This window comes from Diabrotica virgifera, chromosome 7 (genome assembly GCF_917563875.1).
Source record: "Diabrotica virgifera virgifera chromosome 7, PGI_DIABVI_V3a".
In the NCBI taxonomy this organism is placed as follows: Eukaryota; Metazoa; Arthropoda; class Insecta; order Coleoptera; family Chrysomelidae; genus Diabrotica; species Diabrotica virgifera.
Window position 1 is genome coordinate 164,715,616 of NC_065449.1, and position 21,947 is coordinate 164,737,562.

General features: G+C 32.2%; 1 protein-coding gene across 4 annotated transcripts in view; it reads left to right on the top strand.

Moving 5' to 3' along the window:
• LOC114334708 (facilitated trehalose transporter Tret1) overlaps positions 1-21,947 on the top strand; it is a 174,628-nt gene that overhangs the window by 145,403 nt on the left and 7,278 nt on the right. For 3 of the 4 annotated variants that reach the window (XM_028284807.2, XM_050657271.1, XM_028284809.2), the window contains one exon: positions 6,637-6,772. In XM_028284807.2, the coding sequence (XP_028140608.1) occupies positions 6,637-6,772 (136 nt within the window). Of the gene's footprint in view, positions 1-5,691; positions 5,800-6,636; positions 6,773-21,947 lie in introns of those variants that run through there. The other variant, XM_028284808.2, reaches the window with a different exon arrangement.

A 21,947-nucleotide genomic window follows, 5' to 3' on the forward strand; every position in this document is an offset into this window, starting at 1 on the left:
CAAATCATGTAAGGGGAACATTGTTTAAATAATTAAAAAGGGGTCATTTTTGAAAAAAAATTCCTTTTTTAACTGCTGAGGTCATTCAATTACTAATGAAGGTATATAGGATTGTTTTCTGCAAAGTTAAAGGCTAAATCTTTCACATAAGACTTACTAAATTAAATTTGACCCCCTATTTATTTAAATAATTATACATAAAACTTTAAAAACAAATTTGCAAAAAATTATTTTTAGCGTTTTAAGTAAGCACTATAAAATATCTTATTTTACAGGAGAAGTTGCGCTATGTTATCAGTATTAATCAAAAAAAAAATTGGTCCAAAAATATTTAATATTTTTTGGGATATTGAATTTGTTTTTTAAATGTTACTCTATTTTCAATTGCAAAAACGCGGTTGTTGCCAAAGAAATATTCACCTTTATTAAATCTTATTATTTTTATTTTTATGTATATCTTCGATAAATGTATTGATAAATTCAAATTTAAATTAAACTTCCCCCTAAAATGGCATTTGAAAATTATTCAAATTTGTTTATTATTTTTTTTTTAATAACGTCGCGGGGATTAACTATTTTGAAATGCCGTTTCGATAATTGGGTTCCTGAAAATTTTTCACTAATTAACAAATTTTTTTGTCTTTTTCTCCTCTTCTTTTTTTTTCTTGGAGTTATATTACTACGGGCCCTTTTAGGGTTAAGAAGTTGCAGATTCTAGACCTAAAAATATTAAGATTGGTCTAAATTCACTTATATAAAATGTGGCTACTTATTGAGTTACAGGGTGTTTTATTTAAAAATTTAAAAATTATTTTTACCAAGTACTTTCAAACTATTTGACGTATCCTTATCATACTTGTCAAAAAGTGTGGGTACTATACAGTCTACTAAATTGTGATAAATAAAAATTTCTAGCTACTACCAGAGGCGTACAACAGGGGATGGTTAATGGTTGACCCTTCCAAAATTCTACGCCACTGAGGGAATTACTATTGTAGCGAAATTTTTAGATTCTCCAATACTTTATATATAAATGATATACTGTTTACTGGTAACGATTAAGTCATTAGTTTTCGAGATATTGGACGTTAAAAATGAAACGGCATAGTTATTTTGATTCATTCATTCATTCATTTTAAACTTCCAATATCTCTCAAACTTATGACTTTATCGATACCACTAAAGTTATTTACATACAAAGTATTGGAGAATCGAAAAATTTCGCTAAAATAGTAATTCACTCAGTGGCGTAGAATTTGGGAAAGTTCAATCATTCAATATCCCCTGTCGTACGCCTCTGGTACTAGCTAGAAACGTTTATTAATCACAATTTAGTAGGGTGTATAAAAGCCACACTTTCTGCCAAGTATTATAAGGATACGTCAGATAGTTTTAAAGTACTTGGTAACAATAATTTTTAAATTTTTAAATAAAACACCCTGTAACTCAGTAAGTAGCCACATTTTATTTAATAGATTTTAGTTAAATCCTAATATTTTTAAGTCTAGAATCTACAACTCAGAGATTCGACATTCTTAATAAAATTTAACCCTAAAAGGGCCCGTAGTAATATAACTCCAAGAAAAAAAAAAGAAGAAGAAAAAAAGACAAAAAAATTTTGTTAATTAGTAAAAAATTCCCAGGAACCAAATTATCGAAACGGCATTTCAAAATACTTAATCCCCGCGACGGTATTAATAAAACAAATTATAAACAAATTTGAATAATTTTCAAATGCCATTTTAGGGGGAATTTAATGAAAATTTGAATTTATCAATACATTTATCGAAAATATACATAAAAATAAAAATAATGAGATGTTAAGCAGGTGAATATTTCTTTGGCAACAACCGCGTTTTTGCAATTGAAAATATAGTAACATTTAAAAAACAAATTCAATATCTCAAAAAATATTAGATATTTTTGGACCAATTTGTTTTTCCTTAATACTGGTAACATAGCGCAACTTACTATGTAAAATAAGATATTTTATAGTGATTATTTAAAACGCTAAAAATAATTTTTTTAAAATTTATTTTTAAAGATTTATATACAATTATTTAAATAAATAGGGGGTCAAATTTAATTTAGTAAGTCTTATGTGAAAGATTTACCCTTCAACTTTGCAGAAAAAATCCCACAGACCTTTATTAATAAGTGAATTACCTCAGCAGTTAAAAAAGTATTTTTTTTTTGCAAAAATGACCACTTTTTAATTATTTAAACAATGATCCCCTTGTATAATTTGGATACTTTCTTGAAAATATCTTTTGTACCCACCTAAACTTTGACATAAAATTTGTTTTAACCTGTACGAATTTACATTTTGACTTTTTTTTATTTTATTAGGCTATTGGGCTTTTTAGTGTTTCGTTGCTTCGCCTGAATAGAGCTTTATCAAAATAAATGTTATTTAATATATTACACTTCGAGAAAAAACGCTAGAAAAGTATTTAAGCTTATGATATTGTTGACAACATAAACTAGAACCTCTCTGGTCTTATTTACTTCCTCAAGTACCTCTTCCCCTAATAAATTTATGCGTATGATTGCGTAATTTAAAAATTTTCCATAAAACGGTTCTCCCAACAAAAAAATAAATTTACGGATAATTCAATGAGTAGTAATCGTTACACCTTATTGATAAAATCGTTGGGACTGTATCCATTGAGTTGGCTGGGTCAAGATCAAGGCCCACTCAGCGTGCATCACGCACCGTAGACAACAGACACAACTATTCACTGCATTCAGCCTTCGCGATTGACGGCGACGCGGTTATTATTTCTCGCTGTGGTTGCCGCCGTGATAATGAAAGAGAAAGTACTATCTTGAATTGAATATATCCGCGAGGTTATGCTTTTATTGTAATTAACAACCTCTATGATGTAAATGTTTATAATATGGGATTAGCCACAATTTGGTTGTAATGACAATTATTACATTTTTACATAAAAACATATTTGACGTTTCGATTTCCACTCCAGAAATCGTTTTCAAAAGATGTAAAACGGGGCTACTTGAAAAACTTTTTTGAAATTTCGTTCTGTCACCAAATAAGTTTAAGGTGTTTTTGAAAGTAAAAATTATTGTGATGGTCAAAATGGTCTATAGATAATTTTTCCTTATTAGAAAAGCGTTTTGGCTTTTTCATTTTTGCAAAAAAAATATTAATTGTTAATTTTCAAGTAGCCCCTTGATAGGGTTACTTGAAAGTAAGCCTTTAAAAACGCAGTATTTCAAATAGCCACTTTACAGGGGCTACTTGAAATAGCAACATGAAATAAGAACCTATTGTGTCTGAGTTTCATTAAAATCGATAAAAACACTGTTTATAGGAATCGGCGTAATTGACGACAGCTTCGGGAATCACATCTTGTAATACTCTTGACAAATTTTCAAAATATGTATTAATCGTTTTATCGTAGACTTTAGCTCGACTTTGTTTAATCGACTGCTACATTATCTTCGACAGCTATTCTTTGCGCCGATTTAGGAAGTTCTCCATCCAATCTGCACCAGGTCGATTATTTTTAAAAGTTTTTACTTGCGCACCTTTTCTATTTAAATAGTTTTCAACCAAACTCTGTATGTCGGAGGGCTCAAAGGAGAAATCCCATTCTGAAACCTTACCAATAGCTTTAACAAGGGCTTTTTCATCTGCATCTAATAACGCAGTAGGATGACCAGGCTTTTGGGGATGTAAATTGTTAATTTTTCTATATAAAGTTACATAATAGCTTACGCAGATGACATTGATCTCGTTGGAGACTCCGTCCTATCCACAAAAGCCATTTTTAACAAGGTGGGAGGAGCAACAAGCGAAGTAGGGCTGAGGATTAATCAAGAGAAGACAAAATATATGTGTATAATTGGAACGACACGAAGAGACAGGATAGGACAAAATGTGACAGTCAACACCTTCAATTTCGAAAGAGTACAACGTTTTAAGTATCTGGGGGCCGTAATCACAGGTGACAAAGATGTTACTGAAGAAATAAAAGACAGAATCCAATCAGCAAATCGCTGTCTATTCGCACTGGATAAGCTTATAAAATCAAAAAATCTTGCAAGAAGTTCCAAGATCAAAATTTATAAATCCATCGTCACACCTGTACTAATATATGGATGCGAAACGTGGACCATGACCAAAATCAAACGAAGAAAAGCTCAGACGTTTTGAACGACAAATACTTAGAAAAATTTTCGAACCTCACCACGATATTAACACAAACCAGTAGGTATAGGATCAGAACCAATATCGAATTAAAAGCACTCTACAATGACACCGATATTATCCAAGAGATTAAATCACAGCGACTAAGATGGGCAGGCCACGTGCACAGATTTCATAACGAGATACTTGTAAAACTGGCACGGGAGGAGATTCCTACAGGAAAAAGACCACTCGGACGTCCCAGAATGCGATGGAGAGATAACATCCAATCAGATCTCCGAAAAATGAACATTCCATTTGACCCTAGGTTGATGGAAGACCGAACAAATTGGAAGAAAGTTGGTCAGCCAGGACCCACCCAGGGTTGTAGCGCTAGGTGATGATGATTGAAATATTGGACCCCTAAGGAAATCGACAAAATAAAAATCCTTGAAAATTCTGTAGGCCTAAGCAGAATAAATGTTTTAATACTAGTTGAAATAAACATTAAAACCTGTAAAGGACATACACAAGAGAGCAAACAATGGCCTATTTTGAACACATCTTCCGAAGAAATGATTCGAGAAACTCGTAATACAGAGTGGCGTAATAGGTAAAAGAGCCAGAGTCAGATCCCATACAAAGTACACTGAATACATCGTCTCAACCATTGTCATCTAGTATCATAACTTAGAAATTTGATGGAAGATTACGAAAACTGGAGAAGCATCGGCAAGACCAATTTGTGATAACTTATGATCAGATATCTGTATCAGAACAACATACTTAATATTATACTTAATATTATATGAAACATACGTTTAATTGTAAAATATGTAACCACAAAAGTAGAATACTGACGAGAATTCACTTCTGTAACATTCTTTCAACATTTCGAATTTTGTCTTACGATGCAGTGTTTATAGGTACTGGGTAAGGCGTATGATATAAATGTTCCTGATATTTTGTTTGCCTCGACAAGAGAAACTTGAAAGCTGGTTTACTTCGTAACACCACTATGACAAATTCGGTCATAGAGAATTGATCGAATTTTGGAAAGCTAGAAAGTTTCTGGGGATGACTAAGCCTCCCGGGAGTTCCCAGCTTTGACAAAATAAGTCACCTTTACTTCGCACTCATTTGCCACTCTTCAATTTTGCATATTTGACTTATATTGTTTGTCTGATGAAGGAGGATACACCTTGATAAATTTAGTATTTTAATTTAAATTTTTATTAAAATAAAGTTTGGAATTGTCAGGTAAACAAAATTTATAAAAAATTATAAATATTTTAGCACAAAAGTTAAAACGTAGATATAATTTTTTCGCTTTTTTTGGTATTAAATATTTTTTTTCCTGTATATATATTTTTGTTACTTTCCGCAATTTTGTTTTATAAATGAATCAATAACATTTCATACATTACATGAATTAACATAAGACCGACTAATTCAATTAATTAGTTTATTTTATCACATTCCGATTGAAGATATTTCAAATTAAAAATAAAACAAAATGACGCAAAACTTGGAACGATTGTGTGTTTTCAACTTGAACCAAAATATTATTGAACTCAGTCTTTCTATTTTGATTTTCAATGACGATTCTAAAATTTGGGAAGGATTATAATGAATATTACAATACTGTAAGTAAAATTTAATTATTTAAAATAATAAGTTGTATTTAAAAAATGCAATCGCCGAATAAGTTTTATGTTCTTTGTATATTTTTTGTGCAATTAGTCATTCCCAAATTGGATTTAAAATTTGCCAAACATAAGTATATACATTGCTTCAATAAATGATAAACAAAGGTAATATCAATATATTACAATTTTTTTATATTGTATATATTTTGTATAATATTTAACACCTATTACTAATAATAATATGTACCTACTCGCATGAATTCATGATACATTCATTTATGAAAAAAAAAAATACTTTGACGACACCGATCAGAAAATATAGGTACTGTACCTACCTATAGGTACTCTGAAATTATGGGATCGATATAATTATGTCATGCCGGAAATGATATTTTGTTTTTGATCGTACTGGATGAAAGTGACATTCGTATTAAAAAAAATAAAGTATTTCACTGTTTTATTGTTTGATACACAGCAGTCTCTAGGTCTCTGTTACTTGAACTATGCCTCCTTTTTTCTCTATGCCTCCTTTTTCAAGACAGTCTTATTTTTTGTAATACAAGAAATGAGTCGTCGTGGTATTTGATTTTATTAGAAATATTCAGAATACGTAGTATCAAAAAGGACCGCAATAAATCAAATGTAACTACCTACTGGTCTATTTATCCTTTACAGGAAAGTACTGCTAATAATAAGCATAATACTGGAGAACTAATCGATATGGTTGACATTGACATACTGTGTAATATAAATCTAAACATATAAATCTAAACCTGCTATTTTAATAATTACTTTAGATTTTTAGAAAGTGCATAAACTTATGTTTAATTTCAGGCTCTGGCTGCAATTTGTGCACATTCAACCTCAATATCAATAGGGATTTGCCAAGGATATAGTGCAATTCTGCTACCACAGCTCAAAGAGTCTGAAAAGTACAAAGATTTGAGTCCAGACGAAACATCATGGATTGGTGAGTATCGTTTTGAATAATTTCTAAACAAAAGATTATCATCATCATCATCCAACCAATTTACGTCCACTGCTGGACATAGGTCTCCCCCAATTGCTTCCACACTTCACGGTTTTGTGCTGATTTTTGCCAGTTTTTACTAATCCACCTGATATCATCTGTCCATCGTATAGGCGGTTTTCCTCTACTGCGTTTATCTACTCTTGGTCTCAGTTCCATCAGCTTTCGTGTCCATCTTGAATCTTTCAGCCTGGCGGCGTGTCCTGGCCAGTTCCATTTGAGCCTTATGATTCGTTCTATAACATCTGTGATACAAACAAAAGACTATAATTTCTAATATTCAGTATTATGGATTAATCAAAATTTTAATAATTACCCAATTATGTACAGCTGTGGCCTTGAACAGTTTACAAAATGAAAGGTTTGATCCATGCACTATAGCCAAAACAGTGGCTTACCGAGGAGAGTAATAATGATTTGGGAAGGTATCTCTTACGAAGCCTGTAGTGATCTTGTTGTGTTCTAGAGAGGCAGTGTGAATGCTCAAAGAATGTGGAAGTAGTTCTCCGATACCATGTTGTACCTTTCGCGCCGTTCATTGGTGAAAATTTAAGATTAATGCATGACAATTCATGTTGCCATACCGCAAGATTCATCCGTGAGTGCCTTAATGAGGCCAGTATTTAAGTTTTATCATCACCGGCACGCAGTCTCGATCTTAACCCAATTGGACACACTTTGGGCAAGCTAAAAAACGGATACGAGCAAGACTGCCAACTTCTAGTAGTCCAGAAAGCCACTGCGCATCCGCTAGGAAAATATTCCGATTCGAATTTTTTGCACAATCTTACTCAAAAAGGACTCCTTTTAACAAATTTGCATGTTGCCAGGACCAAAAGTGGGTCAAAAATTTTTTAAACGTTTTTTTTTTCTAAAATTATTATTTTTGCATGAAACAAAGTTTTTATAGGTTTTTTGGATCATTCCAAACAGAAAATGTCTTTAGTGACATTTCTCTAAAATTGACAGTTTTTGACATATAAGCGATTAAAAATTGAAAAATTGCGAAATTGGCCATTTTTAATCCTCAAAAACTATGTGAAAAACTGAAAATTTGGATGTTGCCAAGGTAGGTGGATATTTTTTAAACATCAGCTGATGAAATCCCGAAGAGTTTTTTGCAATAAAATATTCAAAACTCCTTTGTTTTTTAATTGCTAATCAAGCGTGCGCGGCACTATTTTCCACCGACATGACAGTATGGTGCAAATGATAGGAATAAATTCGTTATTTCTTAAACCAGCGACTTTAAGGAAAAATCCCGAAACAAGTCGATTTTTATTTTTAAGTTATGATATTTTGGCATATATGGTATACCAGTAACGTCATCCATCAGGGCGTGATGACGTAATCGATGATTTTTCTAAATGAGAATAGGGGTCGTGTGCTAGCTCATTTGAAAGGCTCTTCAATTCTATATTCAGTAATATAAACATTTATATAATTATTTATACAGTGTGTCCTTCTACTTCTTTTTATGTCAAATAATTTAATTTAAGAAAAAATTTTTTGGACAACCTGTATAAATAATTATGTAAATGTTTACATTATTGAATAGAGAATTGCAGAACCTTTCAAATGAGCTACCACATGACCTCTATTTTTATTTAAAAAAAATCATCGATTACGTCATCACGCCCAGACGGATGACGTCACTAGTATACCATATATGCCACAATATCTTAACTTAAAAATAAAAATCGACCTGTTTCTAGTTTTTTCCTTAAAGTCGCCGGTTTACGAAACAACGAATTTATTCCTTTCATTTGCACCATACTGTATACACATGCAACGGTGGAAAATAGTGTCGCGCACGCTTGATTAGCAATTAAAAAACAAAGGAGTTTTGAATATTGTATTGCAAAAAACTCTTCGGGATTTCATCAATCGATGTTTAAAAAATATCCACCTACCTTGGCAACATTCAAATTTTCAGTTTTTTACATAGTTCTTGATGGTTAAAAATGGCCAATTTCGCAATTTTTCAATTTTTATCGCTTATATGTCAAAAACTGTCAACTTTAGAGAAATGTCGCTAAAGACCTTTACTGTTTGGAATGATTTAAGAAACCTATAAAAACTTTGTTTCATGCAAAAAAAATAATTTTAGAAAAAAAAAACAAAAAAAAACGTTTAAAAATTTTTGACCCACTTTTGGTCCTGGCAACATGCAAATTTGTTAAAAGGGGTCCTTTTCGAGTAAGATTGTGCAAAAAGTCCGAATCGAAATATTTTCCTAGCGGATGCGCAGTGACTTTCTGGACTATATAGTTCGGAGAGCTCAAAACGGCTGCGGTAGAGAAGTGGTACAATTTCCCCCAACCGGCTCCAAGAAGTCCTAATAAAGTGCCCGAGGCAGCAACACTCATTAATATTCATAATCTTTTAAAATAACACTATACTTTTCAAAATGATGCTTTAAATTGTCTTATGCTTGAATTTTCTTCAAAGATTTTTAAACCTTCGATTTTTGCTAAGCATCCCTTGATACACGAGTTTTTTCAATAAATATATTGTTTTACTTTCCTCAAAGATAGTTTTCACTGTATCTTTCATAAAATATGGTTTAAGATTGACAATTTCTGCAAATTGAAAGAAATACAAGGTTAATTAAAAATTGTGGTTTATGCTCAACTTTTTATTATCGTTTTTTACAAAGTGTAAGACTATGACTAGATGGGGGAGTTCTTATAAAAACCCATAATTTTATTGCATATAATAAAAAACCCACAAAGTTTATTATATCCTATATTCACTCGTGTCGTTTTTAAAGTGATTTATTGCCTTAATTTAAAAATTTATCCGTGTTTTCCTATTTGCAGTTAAGACAATGAATGCACTTTCCTGTTTAACTTCTAATTAACGTACTAGTACACTTTAGAATTTTAGAAGACCAAAAATAAGCATTTTTTAAACAATTTTTTTCTCATAATTTTCATTAAAAATGAACATAAAACTTGTTACATATTATAATAATGTCTAACTCTTGTAGAGTCCAAATATCTTTTTTAGTTAAATTTTAATAAAATTAGTTCCGATGGCGGACATTTAATCCCAGGATTGGGATCTCCGAAACAAAAAAGTCGTACAGCATTTGAAAAAGGAAGCTTTCTTACCATAATTTTCAATTTACCATAATTTGAGCAAAACATAAAAATAAATACCTATGTTTCAACCATGTAAAACTAAAGAAAAAAGGTGGATTTTTTAACAAAAATTTTTCAAATTTCCACAGATTTTTTTTCAGGAATTCTAACTTGATGAGTTGTCACGTAAGAAATCTTCCTTTTTCAAATGCCGTACATTTTTTTCGATAATCCCAATCCTGAGATTAACTGTTCACCATCGGAAGTACTTTTTTTCGAGGCCTCGACTTTGGCGGCCTGTACAATATTAGTGTACGTGCATAAATGAAAAAGATATTATATTTTTTGTATAAGAGATAGATATTAATATGTAAAGAGTTTTTTGTTTATTTTTAATAAAGGTTGTGACAAAAAAATTCTTGAAAAAATGCTTATTTTTGGTCATCTAAAGTGTACTAGTACCTTAAGTTTAAGTAGGTATTAACTACAGTTAAGAATTCAACCGAGAATTTGATACTGTTGGATAATGTTTAGTTTCAAGGCCGGGCAAAATTTCATTGGGTGTTGAAAAATCAATCAGATTTTAGTAATCCAGTTGAATAGATTCCTTTTACTTCCATATGCGTAACAAAAATTTGGAATGTAATAGCTGGTGAAAATATTGTACACACATATAGTGAAGAATTATCACCTGTTATATATCCATACCTTATTGTTCTATACCGTCAGATTCAAATGAGCTAACGGTAGTAATACTCAATTTTTAGGTTTGCATAAAACAATAAATAGTATAGTTGACTCACTCTGTTTCAGAATACATACTTTGACAAACTCATTATCGGCAAAATACAACACAAAATTCGTACCCCAACTTATTACTAGTTAAAATAAAGTGATTATTGCAGACTTCGTTGATTTAAAAAATAAGGATAATTGAGGCGCTCAGAGCAACAACAGTGGCCTAAGCCAAAAATTAAACATTTTTAGATTAATATATCAATTAAAGCAGCAACAATAAATCTTCGGATTAGCAAGCGTCTTTACAACCTATCTCTATATTTGGATAAATGGCGCTACATCATTTTATTTGTAGCACCATCCCATAAGCATAATGTAAATACGAATGCAAAGATTGCATTTATTTCAAAACTTCGTTTTTGCGGTTAGGCCACTGTTGATCTGAGCGCCTCAATTAATCATAAATAATCGAACTGTATATTCATTGACTCGCGTTTTTAATTTGTTAAGTCTAAGCTGTAGGCGTTTCAAACTAAAGGTTTCAAAATTCGTTTTTCTCTATTTTTCCGCATGTCACTAAACTATATCTGTTCAACACGGTATACCAAAACAGTGCTCAGTAGATTCTGAGGTAGGGACATAAAATCAATTTCGTTTTCAATAGGTTTGTTCTAGCAAACAGTCAAGAACAAGTAGTTTAACTAGTCAGAAATCGTCAGCAAACAGTTGGTCAGTGAGAGAACATAATACAGTCACCAGTGCTATCTCCTCTACTCGCACTGGTCCACTATTTGCTGATGGTTTAGACCATCAGTTTCGTTTGAAACTGATGCTAGAACAAACCTAATTTCTCTCTAAAATTTTGTTTTTAACTTTCGCTACAAATATCAATATTCTATCTCAATATAGTAGACTTTGTATTCTATCACAATATACGCCAAACTTTGATACAAAATAATTTTAAACTCTTATTTTTTTATATTCTTATACTTTCCCTATTTTTCCGCAAACATCGTTCTATAACTTTTTTCTATGCAGTTTTAGGTACAGTGGAACCTCGATAACTCGGATTAATCGGGACCGCGACCGATCCGGGTTATCGAAAATCCGAGATAGCCGGAGAATATGGTAAAAATTAATAAAATACGGTATACTTACAGATAAACTCCGTTAGAATTGAAATAACATGAAATATATTTATAAATATGCACAGTACCTACTCATTAAAATTACTAAAAAAACACCAAACCCAAACGTAAGCAAATGGAAGCGAACAATACAAGACACACAATACTAAAGACCATTGTTTATAAAAGAATTTTTTAAATAGTCTTTCCTAAACAATGTTGACAGTTTGAAATAAAAAGGAATATATACTACAGACAGGTGGCTGTTGTTTCTGCAGCGTGTGCTATGAGTCATTTTTAATATCGTATAGTTCAAATTACACACATAAGTACACATTATCACTCAAATATTATATTACATACATTTTTATTGTTGAAAGGTTTGTCTGATAATTAACTATTTTGATTGGAAATAAGCCACAATTAAATTGAAAAATACAAAATATTGAAAATCAAAATGTTTATCTGTTGAAAATCGGTCCGGGTGAGCCGGACTTCCGGGTTATCGGGGGCCGACTTATCGGGGTTCCACTGTACCTATATGCAGTGGTACATTTAAGTAGAAAGAAAATCATTTACCTTTAAAGTAGAAAATTCTAGGACACGTTTTAAGCAAGATATGGTTCTTCAAACTTTTCTATGGTATTAACTATTTTTATGGATATTTAGGTATATATATTGCTAAATATCTAGGTGTAGATTTACCAAGTTATCATGACTCAGCCAGAGATCTAAGAGGACAAATAAACAAGGCCGCAGTCATGTCCGGATGTTTGAGAGATGTGGTCTGGAATAACCCGTATTTGATAATGGACAGCAAAGTTAGAATTTACGTTAGAAGTTACAAAACTTGCATCAGACCTGTTATGACCTATGGTATTAAATCAAGGGAAGACACCAATAAAACCAAATGCATGCTACGAACAGCCGAAATGAAGACACTAAGAGCAATTGCAGAGAAGACCAAAAGGAATACAATACGAATCAACATCATCAGGGACCAATGTGGTGTGCAAGATGTAGTAATATGGGGAGGCAAATACAAAGATAATGGTTCAGTCATGTAAAAAGATTGGAAGAGCTCAGACTATCAATAATTGCGCTAGAAGGAAAACCAGCTGGCAAGCGTCCACCGGGGAGATCACCAAAAAGATGGAGAGATAGCTGGCATTCTACCTCTCAAGAAATACTTTAACGTCGGAATTAACAGATCGACAGATCTACATCAAGTCAGTATAAGAAGAGGAGAAGAACATTGCTAAATAAGAAAGAAATTTATTTTCTCTATTTTAAACTTGTCTATTGTAAAAAAATTTAGGACTAACGGTAGCCAACGTATTTGGTAAACAAGGTAAAATTTTATTCAAAAATGTAGTGAGTGACGAAATTTGAAAAATCATACCTCGAATAGAAGGGAAGAAGTTTTTGTCTGTGAAGCAATACCTATACCTAGCGATGTGAAATTACGTGTAATTTCAGAAATTGTAAGTTACACGTGTAAAATTACCCAAAAATTACAAACCAGATGTAATTTATGTAACTTATGTAATTTATGTTCATTGTATTAAAAAATCAATTGTTTGCATTCATATTGAATATAATAAACACAAAGTAACTACATACTTATGAAATAAAGAAAAGTGGATAAGAAATACATACAAATAATAAAGAAATGAAAACATAGGTTCTTTAGTTTTGTTTTAAGCGGCTTTTATAAATCACAACTTCCTTTTTCGCAGACAACTGGAGACCTTCTTGTTATAAAACGTCGAAGTTTCAATTGTTTGCTCTTCCAATGAGCCTTGTGTAATTTTTTTTATCTCCGGCAAATCCAGAACTGCATCCTGAAATTAAATAGGAAAGTGTAAACATAGAGAGTAAAAATAATGGGTTTATAATATAATATATACAGATCTAACTACCTTGTTTTCGGCATCTGAAGTATCCTTCTCGACTTCCGTTTTTTTTTGGGGTTGTTCTGTGCCTTTACCCTGAAATTGATAATTTTGGAATATAAACAATAAATATGTATGTGTTTACACTAATTTACCGATTTCATTAAGACGTTTTCTAAAATGTTCACTTTGCTTTGTCTCAAAATGCGTGCTGGTCTCTGTTCCCTAGTTTCCATTCTTTGATCAATTTCATCATCGGTCATTGCAAAGTCAGCAAAATTAAAATCATCGTCGGAATTTCCATTTCCTGTTGTATTTGAATGCCATGATGATATTGTCTGAAAACATAAGATTTATAATTTTTTATTCGAAAACGGTGGAATGCATTGGAAAATCGGAAAAGAAGCAAACTGCATATATCACATGCACATATCACATATCTAAAAAATGCCTAAATTTAAAATTACCTCGTCTAATTCTTCCTCTTCGGAAATATGGTTTTCAATTACTTCTATCTCCTTCTGTAAGTTTCTACCTTCTATCGAAACGTTGTTCTGTACAGTCTCTTCTATAGGATATTGACTTTGTATGTGATGTTGTCGTGAACGTTTCAGCAATTTTGAATTATATTGTATATAATTTAAATTTGCTGCCCTTTGAGTTGTTAGGCGATTTCTTCTCTTCGTATGAATGCTGCTCTGGGAGCTAAAGCTTCTCTCTGTTGCCGCAGAAGTGCACGGCATTGTCAATATCCTGACTGCAACTTTGGAGAGGCATGAATGTCCACAAAATCCTTTCCACCATGTAACCAAAGAGACATTATCGAGTATGTTCCATAAAAATGTTTCGCCAAAAAAGTCTGTTTTAGCTAAATAGTTTCCTAAATCCTCAGTAATCTTTGACACTCCTTCATCACCAATCTCTATCGTGGTCGTGGTTGACATAGTAGTAATGTATTTCATCGCTTCAATCCTTTCGGCTGATGATAAATTTGCACCAACAGACCGAGGGTTTAGTAAGTCTGCGGCAAAATGGATCGGTTGAAGGGCGTATTCCTTCCTTGATATAAATTTATCCATCGCTTCTGTTTTTTCGCAATCCGTTAGTTTCACGCATTCTAAATGAGTAGATATGTTACTACCGATTTTCGCGAAAGTTTCACAAACCAAATGAATTGACGAAGAATCTCCTTCAAGACGTGTTATTGCTTCAGTAATTGGCTTAAGCAATTCAACAAGAGCGCTAGAATTTATCCAGAATCCTTCATCAAGTAAATTTGCTTTTGCGCTGCGTATTCTATCTTGAATTGTTTTATCTGGAGATATTGCTAGACGTTGTAGGACGGACTTGCATTTAGTCAGATCTTGAAGACATTTTACATGTGAACCCCATCTTGTTTTTACAGGTAGGCTAAGAGACACTCCACACTTCATCTCATTTCTTATTTCTGTGAATTGAGCTCTCAGTACTTGACACTGGTTAATAGTTTTAACGATATGTATAATATGTGACAAATGTGTCTCTATTGAAGATAATTTCAAAATATCGCTGCACAATAAATGTAATGTGTGCGCTAAACAGCCGTATGATACAAGATGGGGATACATCTCTTCACATTGTCTCACAGCCTTCCTCATATTCTTTGCGTTATCAGTCACAATAGCGAAAAATTTTTTAGGTCCATACTCCTCCAGAACTTCAACCATTAATTTTGTTATATATTCTGCGGTATGCTTCTCTGCTTTTGTTAGTACTGATTTGACAAATAACGGTTCGGGTGTTGTAACAATGAAATTAATTACACTTTCATTTCGCAAGTTGGACCAACCATCGCATTGCAATGATAAATTGTCAGCTTGCTTAATTTTATCATTAACTTGAACTTCAACTCGCTCGTACTCTTCGGTCAGGAGACGATTTGATAACATATATCTCGATGGTAAGGTGTATGAAGGTCTAATTTTTTTAAAAAACAATTTCCAATCTTCATTCTCGGTAATTGAATGTGGTGCTGAACTGGTGTAAATAGCTCTAGCAAGCAAAATATTCAATTCGTTATTTTGTTCGTGTGTCATTCGATCACAAAATGATTGTATTCTGTTGATTTTTGTGCAAACAGGTGTTTCCACATGAATGTTATCAGAAGCAGATGTTGATGCTGTGGAAACCGTTGATGATGTACAAGCAGCATCAGTGTTATCGTTATCCAATTTTGCCGATGTGATCTTTTTCATGGATGTTTCAAATGGAAATTTAGAGTGATTCCCCTTTGACTTTGGAGTTAAAATATTGAATTTAAGTTTTATCATATGCGGCACATAAGTGCATTGTTGAAGATGAGATTTCATTCTTGTAGCATTTTTTGCATGTACACTCTTGCAAAATTTACACCTCACATTTATGGTCTTTTGATTAGAAGAACCCGCAGGTAACACTTCAAAATAAAGCCAGATATCTGTCTTACGTTTCACCATGTTTTATGACCTAAAAAAAATATTCAGGTAGACTTAAACATTAAGAAGGGAAAAAACATTATTTTTCAAAGTATTTGATGGGCACGAGGGCATAAAAAATTGTTAGGCATCCTTAAATAGAAGAAAGATTAAAATTGAATCTGTGTAACAATTTAATGAAATTCGAATAAGCAGAATACTGGATCGGACAACTACATTATTTTGCCCTCAACGTTATCAAAATTTTTTATTTAGTAAGTTATGTCAGTGTAATTCAATTACACATGCTACATGCACAAGTACCCCGTTGCTCCTATCATTCTTATAGTTATTGTACAGTAAACTAATCTAAAAAATCGAATAAAACTTGGTAAACCGAATTCAGAATTAAGTACTGTAGCCACATATAAAATGACGCGCGTTAGATTTAACGTACAGTCGATATGCGATAGGCCCGCCCCTGTGTTTCCCAATCTAAGGTTGCTATGGACATCACCGGCACGTGTTTTGCTGTTTGTAGAAATAATATATTTCTTACCTTATAGTTTCTGTGCTTCCTTATAAATAAATGTAAAGTAACCAACGCTGCGTGAATGAATAGAGAAAGAACAGTCGAAAACTAACTTATACATACACATTACACATACAATAACAGAAATGTAAACATAACCTGCCTGACTCAGACTAAGGAACGACTAACGAGCGACGAGCGTAATAGCACCCACTGGTTCGCGCGCGCCGGCACCGGCGCACCGCACTTACGACAATTGCGCGCGCATAAGTTGCCATAATATATGTAATTTTACCAGTAATTACATAAATTACGGTAATTTATGTAAATTTATCATAAGTTACGTTAAATTTCATAAATTACGTAAATTCCAAAAATTACATAAATTACATTAAGTTACGGGTATCATGTAATATTACCGTAAGTTACGTGTAATTTATGTAACGTAAGTTATGTAATTTTACAACTCACATCACTACCTATACCTATATCTTCGTGAACAAAAGTCATGGGACCAAAAAATCGTGTTTTAGCGTTTTCTTTTGCATTGGGTTTTGATTTTTAAATATTGTGTTTATATCGGATTAGCATTGTTTTTTGTAATACCAATTACAATTTAACCTAAAAAATTATTTTACGTTTCGATTTCCACTTCGGAAATTGTTTTCAAAAAGAAAAAAAATTCTAAAAATTAAATAGTAAGAAAAAAAATAGTATACCGCCAATGTTGCTGAGGAGTTCATGATATTTTATTTTCTTTTTGTAATATTTCTAAATATATTTTTCGTGATTTTTTTATGGAATTTGTTAATATGAGTAATAATGGACTTAATAGTGGCATCCCTCTAGATATACCATTTTATTTGTTTGTGAAGAATATTTAATGTGTAGAATAGTTATTTCCTAACTAGTGCGGAAAGTGATACTTTCACGCACGAGACTGCAGTTGACCCGAACGACGCGATAGCGGAGTTCGGGCAAGCAGTCGAGTGCGGGGAAGACACTTTCCGCATGAGTTAGGAACAATATTTTTTCTAAGGCCGTACGTTTTTTATTTAGGAGTGAAAATAAACATATTAATTTTTTGACAAGGTTGTCAAAACCAAACTTTCAATATAATGGGTTACCATGACGACGATATTGGTTTCCATGACGACGATTTAAAACCATTGTAATTGTCTACTGATTTGACTTTTAAATATTATGTCAAAATAATTTTATTTTATCGAATTATTGCGTTAATTTCAATAAAACATGTACACAATAAGATACATTTGAAATAAATTAGTGAATAATATCTAAATATTAGTTTATTGCATGTATTATACTATATTACATTATAATGTCATATTAGAAGGTATTCTACTTTCCCGCACGCCGTGCGGGAAAGTGCAACTTTCGGAAACAAAATGCGTGCTAGAAAGTGGCTGTTTAAGCACGGCCGTAGAAAAACATTATTTATTTCATATTTACAATTTAGTATTTTGTTCTGTTGGATTTAATAATAATATTATTTATAGCAATTAAAATAAAAACCAAAATATTTTTAATCGATATATCAACTTTATCCTCTTTTAAACACGCCTCTGAGCTATTCATATCATTATCATAGTAAATAGCCTGAAGGAGGTGTGAAATTACTAATTGTTTATTAATAACAACAAGCTTATAGCTATTACCCAATTAAGCGTTAATAGATTTATCTGAACAGGTGTTACGATATATTATGTAGAAGTAAATTAAACAAATTTAGTAAATAGGCACTTCCGAAATTTTAATTTCAATACAGGGCAGGACTCTTCATTTATATATAAATAATAGTTGCAACAGAAAACCTTGATCATTTAAAATTACATTGTCGACAAAAAAATCTTTACATTGACAAATAAATCACTAAATTCAAAGAAAAATTGAATGCGCTCTGTCTGAGCCTGTTTGGCGTTTGAGGGGAGAGGTGATGACTTGCGTCGGCAGGTGTTTTTTGTAGTTTCTTCTTCTTCTTCTTCTTCTTCTTCTTCTTCTTCTCCTTCTACGGCACTTTTTCTACTTTTAAGAACAAAAAAAAGCAATTTCATTAACTTAACCGAATTCAAAATTATTCTGCACATTATTTTTTAAACGCTATTTGTTTAAAATATTTCATTTTTGTTGGTAAAATAATATATTAATTCGTCCGGACTAAATTACGGTTATATTGAAATTGGTACTCACACAATGTTGCCAAAGTGAATTTTGTTACATTCGGTTTAAATCTTCCAACCGATTTCCGAGGCGACTATACTGTACATAGAGTTGGCTTTATACAAGTAACCAATGTGGATCTTCTTGAAACATTGAAGTAAAAACTATGAGGCAAAATAAACTATCAAATGAAAAGAAACTTCGTTTTTCAACGTTAATTCAGAAAGGGGACTCTGTAATTACCATAGCACGTGATATTGGTGTTTCAAGATATTAAATTTATCAATTGAAACTTCGGATGCTGTAACACAATACTTTGGGTATTGTGATTTAGAAAGAGTAATAACTTGTAAATTAAAGCAGAAATGGGTGAGAAGTTATTGAAGACATTAATAAAGAGTGGCTTAGTTCGGAGGAACAAATTTAAACGTCCAGAGAGACACAAAATCTCAAGTGAGGATTCGGGCTAGCTTTACTACACTGAAGATTGGCTTTGAGATAATAATGAAAGAGGAATTCGTAAGAAATTCGTAATATTCGTCTCCATCAGAACATTTCAGTAGCGTCTATATTTCTGCTTTCCGATTGTTACAGAGTCCAAGAGTCACATCCGTAAGTCAGTATTGGAAATATTAAGCAGTTGATAAACCTCATCTTTAACGCTCTTGAAATTTGACAGTCCTTTCATATTGTGGTCATTTTTGCTGTGGCAACCTTTGCTAGATCACATCTACGATTTATTTCTTCCTGTAGTGACCCTGTGTTTATGATCAGTGATCCCAGATATAAGTATGAGCTCACAACCTCAAACCGGTCAATTGTGGTTATGTGTTGATGATTGTTATGTAGTCTATTCACTATAATGATCTTTGTCTTTGATAAATGTTTAATTATCGTTTTCGACCAATCGTATAAGATGACTATTTGCGCAAGAAGGGCTGTGTCATCTTCGAAACGTAGGTTGTTTATTTTGTGTCCATTTATTGAGATTTCCCTTTTTCCATCCTTCAAGTACTTTCTTCATCATATGCTCCCTACCTATATACATATATATTTAATAATTGTAGAGATATTTATAATACATCCTTGTCTGACACACAGTTCTGGATAAAATTCGTTTAAAAGTGTGTCAAGTGTGTCAAAAAGAGGCTAGTTACATTTTATAAATACTTATTGTGCTAGGTATACAAAATCTGAACACAATCCTTTCTTGGCTTATCCGGTCCTGCGTAAATATAACGGAAATAGTAATACCGATTACCGCAAGGTAGTTTACTTCTAAGATTTTTTGCTAGATCTAGAGCTCTCGTCTCAAATAACTGTATGTTGTCAAGGTTGTACATACGAATAATGTTATTAAAAAATCGTTTTGTGTTATATTTTGTCATTTGTGAAATGTATTTCCGGTAGTATGTCAATGAACTATAATTATTTGAATATTGTTATAATTATAAATAATGCAAATTTTTTTGTATTAAAACGGTATTTCTGCGTTATTTGGGGCAAAGTTATTACCATTCAAAAACATTAAGAAAGCATTATCTCCTACCGTATGTTTCTTTCTAATCGTGCTAAATAACGATACTGCCATATTGGCAAATACAATTAACAATAATTATTATTCACAACATGCTTTCGTTATCTTACTATTCAGGCCAAATTTGGATTTGAGTGCTAATATTACATGAGAAGAAGAAAAACATACACTATTCCAAGAAATTAACGCACTACCTTAAAAATGGGTCATTTTTGATATAGCGAATTTCCTAAACCTGTTATCCGATTTAAGTGGCTTTTTAATGTTATGAATGTGTAGCCTTTAACAATATCGCTGTAATAATATTGTTGCTAGGAACGTAAACTATTATTCTATAACGGGTGTTCCAATCAAACTGTGTTTTTTTCTCATAGTTCACCACATCTTATGGAATTTTATAAAATACCGAAATTAAAGCCCATCTATTTATAGCCTCAGGTTTTCTTAACCTTCTCTTTTTTGATTCGTTCGCTTATGTTGGATAATAAAAAGTTAGGTATTTTAACAACTAACCATGTTTTTCATCAATACAGGTTGTGCGACAAACTTTAAGGGTTAATTATGCATGAAAAGAAATGACAGTTTGCTTAATAAACGTATGTCTTCAAATGCTTCGTTTGCGAGATACGGAGTGTTGAAAATTTCTTACAAACTGAAGATTTCTTTATTGCTCTAAAACCAGTTGAGATGTGCAAATGAAATTTGGTGAGTTTTAACACTCAAGTTTTTTTGTCTTTTGCGGCTATTACCATATCGTTAGCGTATCCTATAATTTGTGTAAAACTTTGTATGATCATCTTGTTGGTTTCAGTTTTCTAATCGCTCCGTAAGTAATATGTTTAAAATGTAGTATAGTCCTGTCGCCAGGGGGGGTACAACGGCCTTCTGTATTCAGATGGACTTACCCAAGTTTTTTTTATGTATTTTGACCTGTAGAACACGAATTTTTTGGGTAACAGTTGATCCGGATGTCGATAAGATTGTTATAAACCAAGAAGTTGAGGAATCACAAAAAATACAAAAAAATGTTTTGTTTTGCGAGAAATCGCTGTTATGTAATTCCTCAACTTCTTTGTTTATAACAATCTTATCGACATCCGGATCAACTGTTACCCAAAAAATTCGTGTTCTACGGGTCAAAATATATAAAAAAAAACTTGGGTAAGTCCATCTGAATTAAGAAGGCCGTTGTACCCCCCTGGCGACAGGACTAGTAGACAGCTGTCACATTTAGTTGTTGTGAGTTATCCATTGTCATTATATTTTTATTTTCCGAGTTCTATATATTTTTTTAGTTTACGAATCCTGTGCATCAGTTCTTATTCTCAATTTTTAATTTTATTTGTTTCATCCAGTGCTGCAAATTTCCTAATTTCAGCTTTTTCACTGTTTTAATAATTTCCTAGTATGTGGGACTGTTTTGTTCTTTATCTCTTTCATCCCTTATTTCTACTTCCAAAATATTCCTGCATTGTTTGATTCTGTATAAGTCTTAGAATTTTCATACTTAGTATAGACATTTTGTTTTGTGTTTTGCACTTTTTAGTATCCCTTTTTTTTTGGAAAAAGTGGCATTTGTAGTATTTT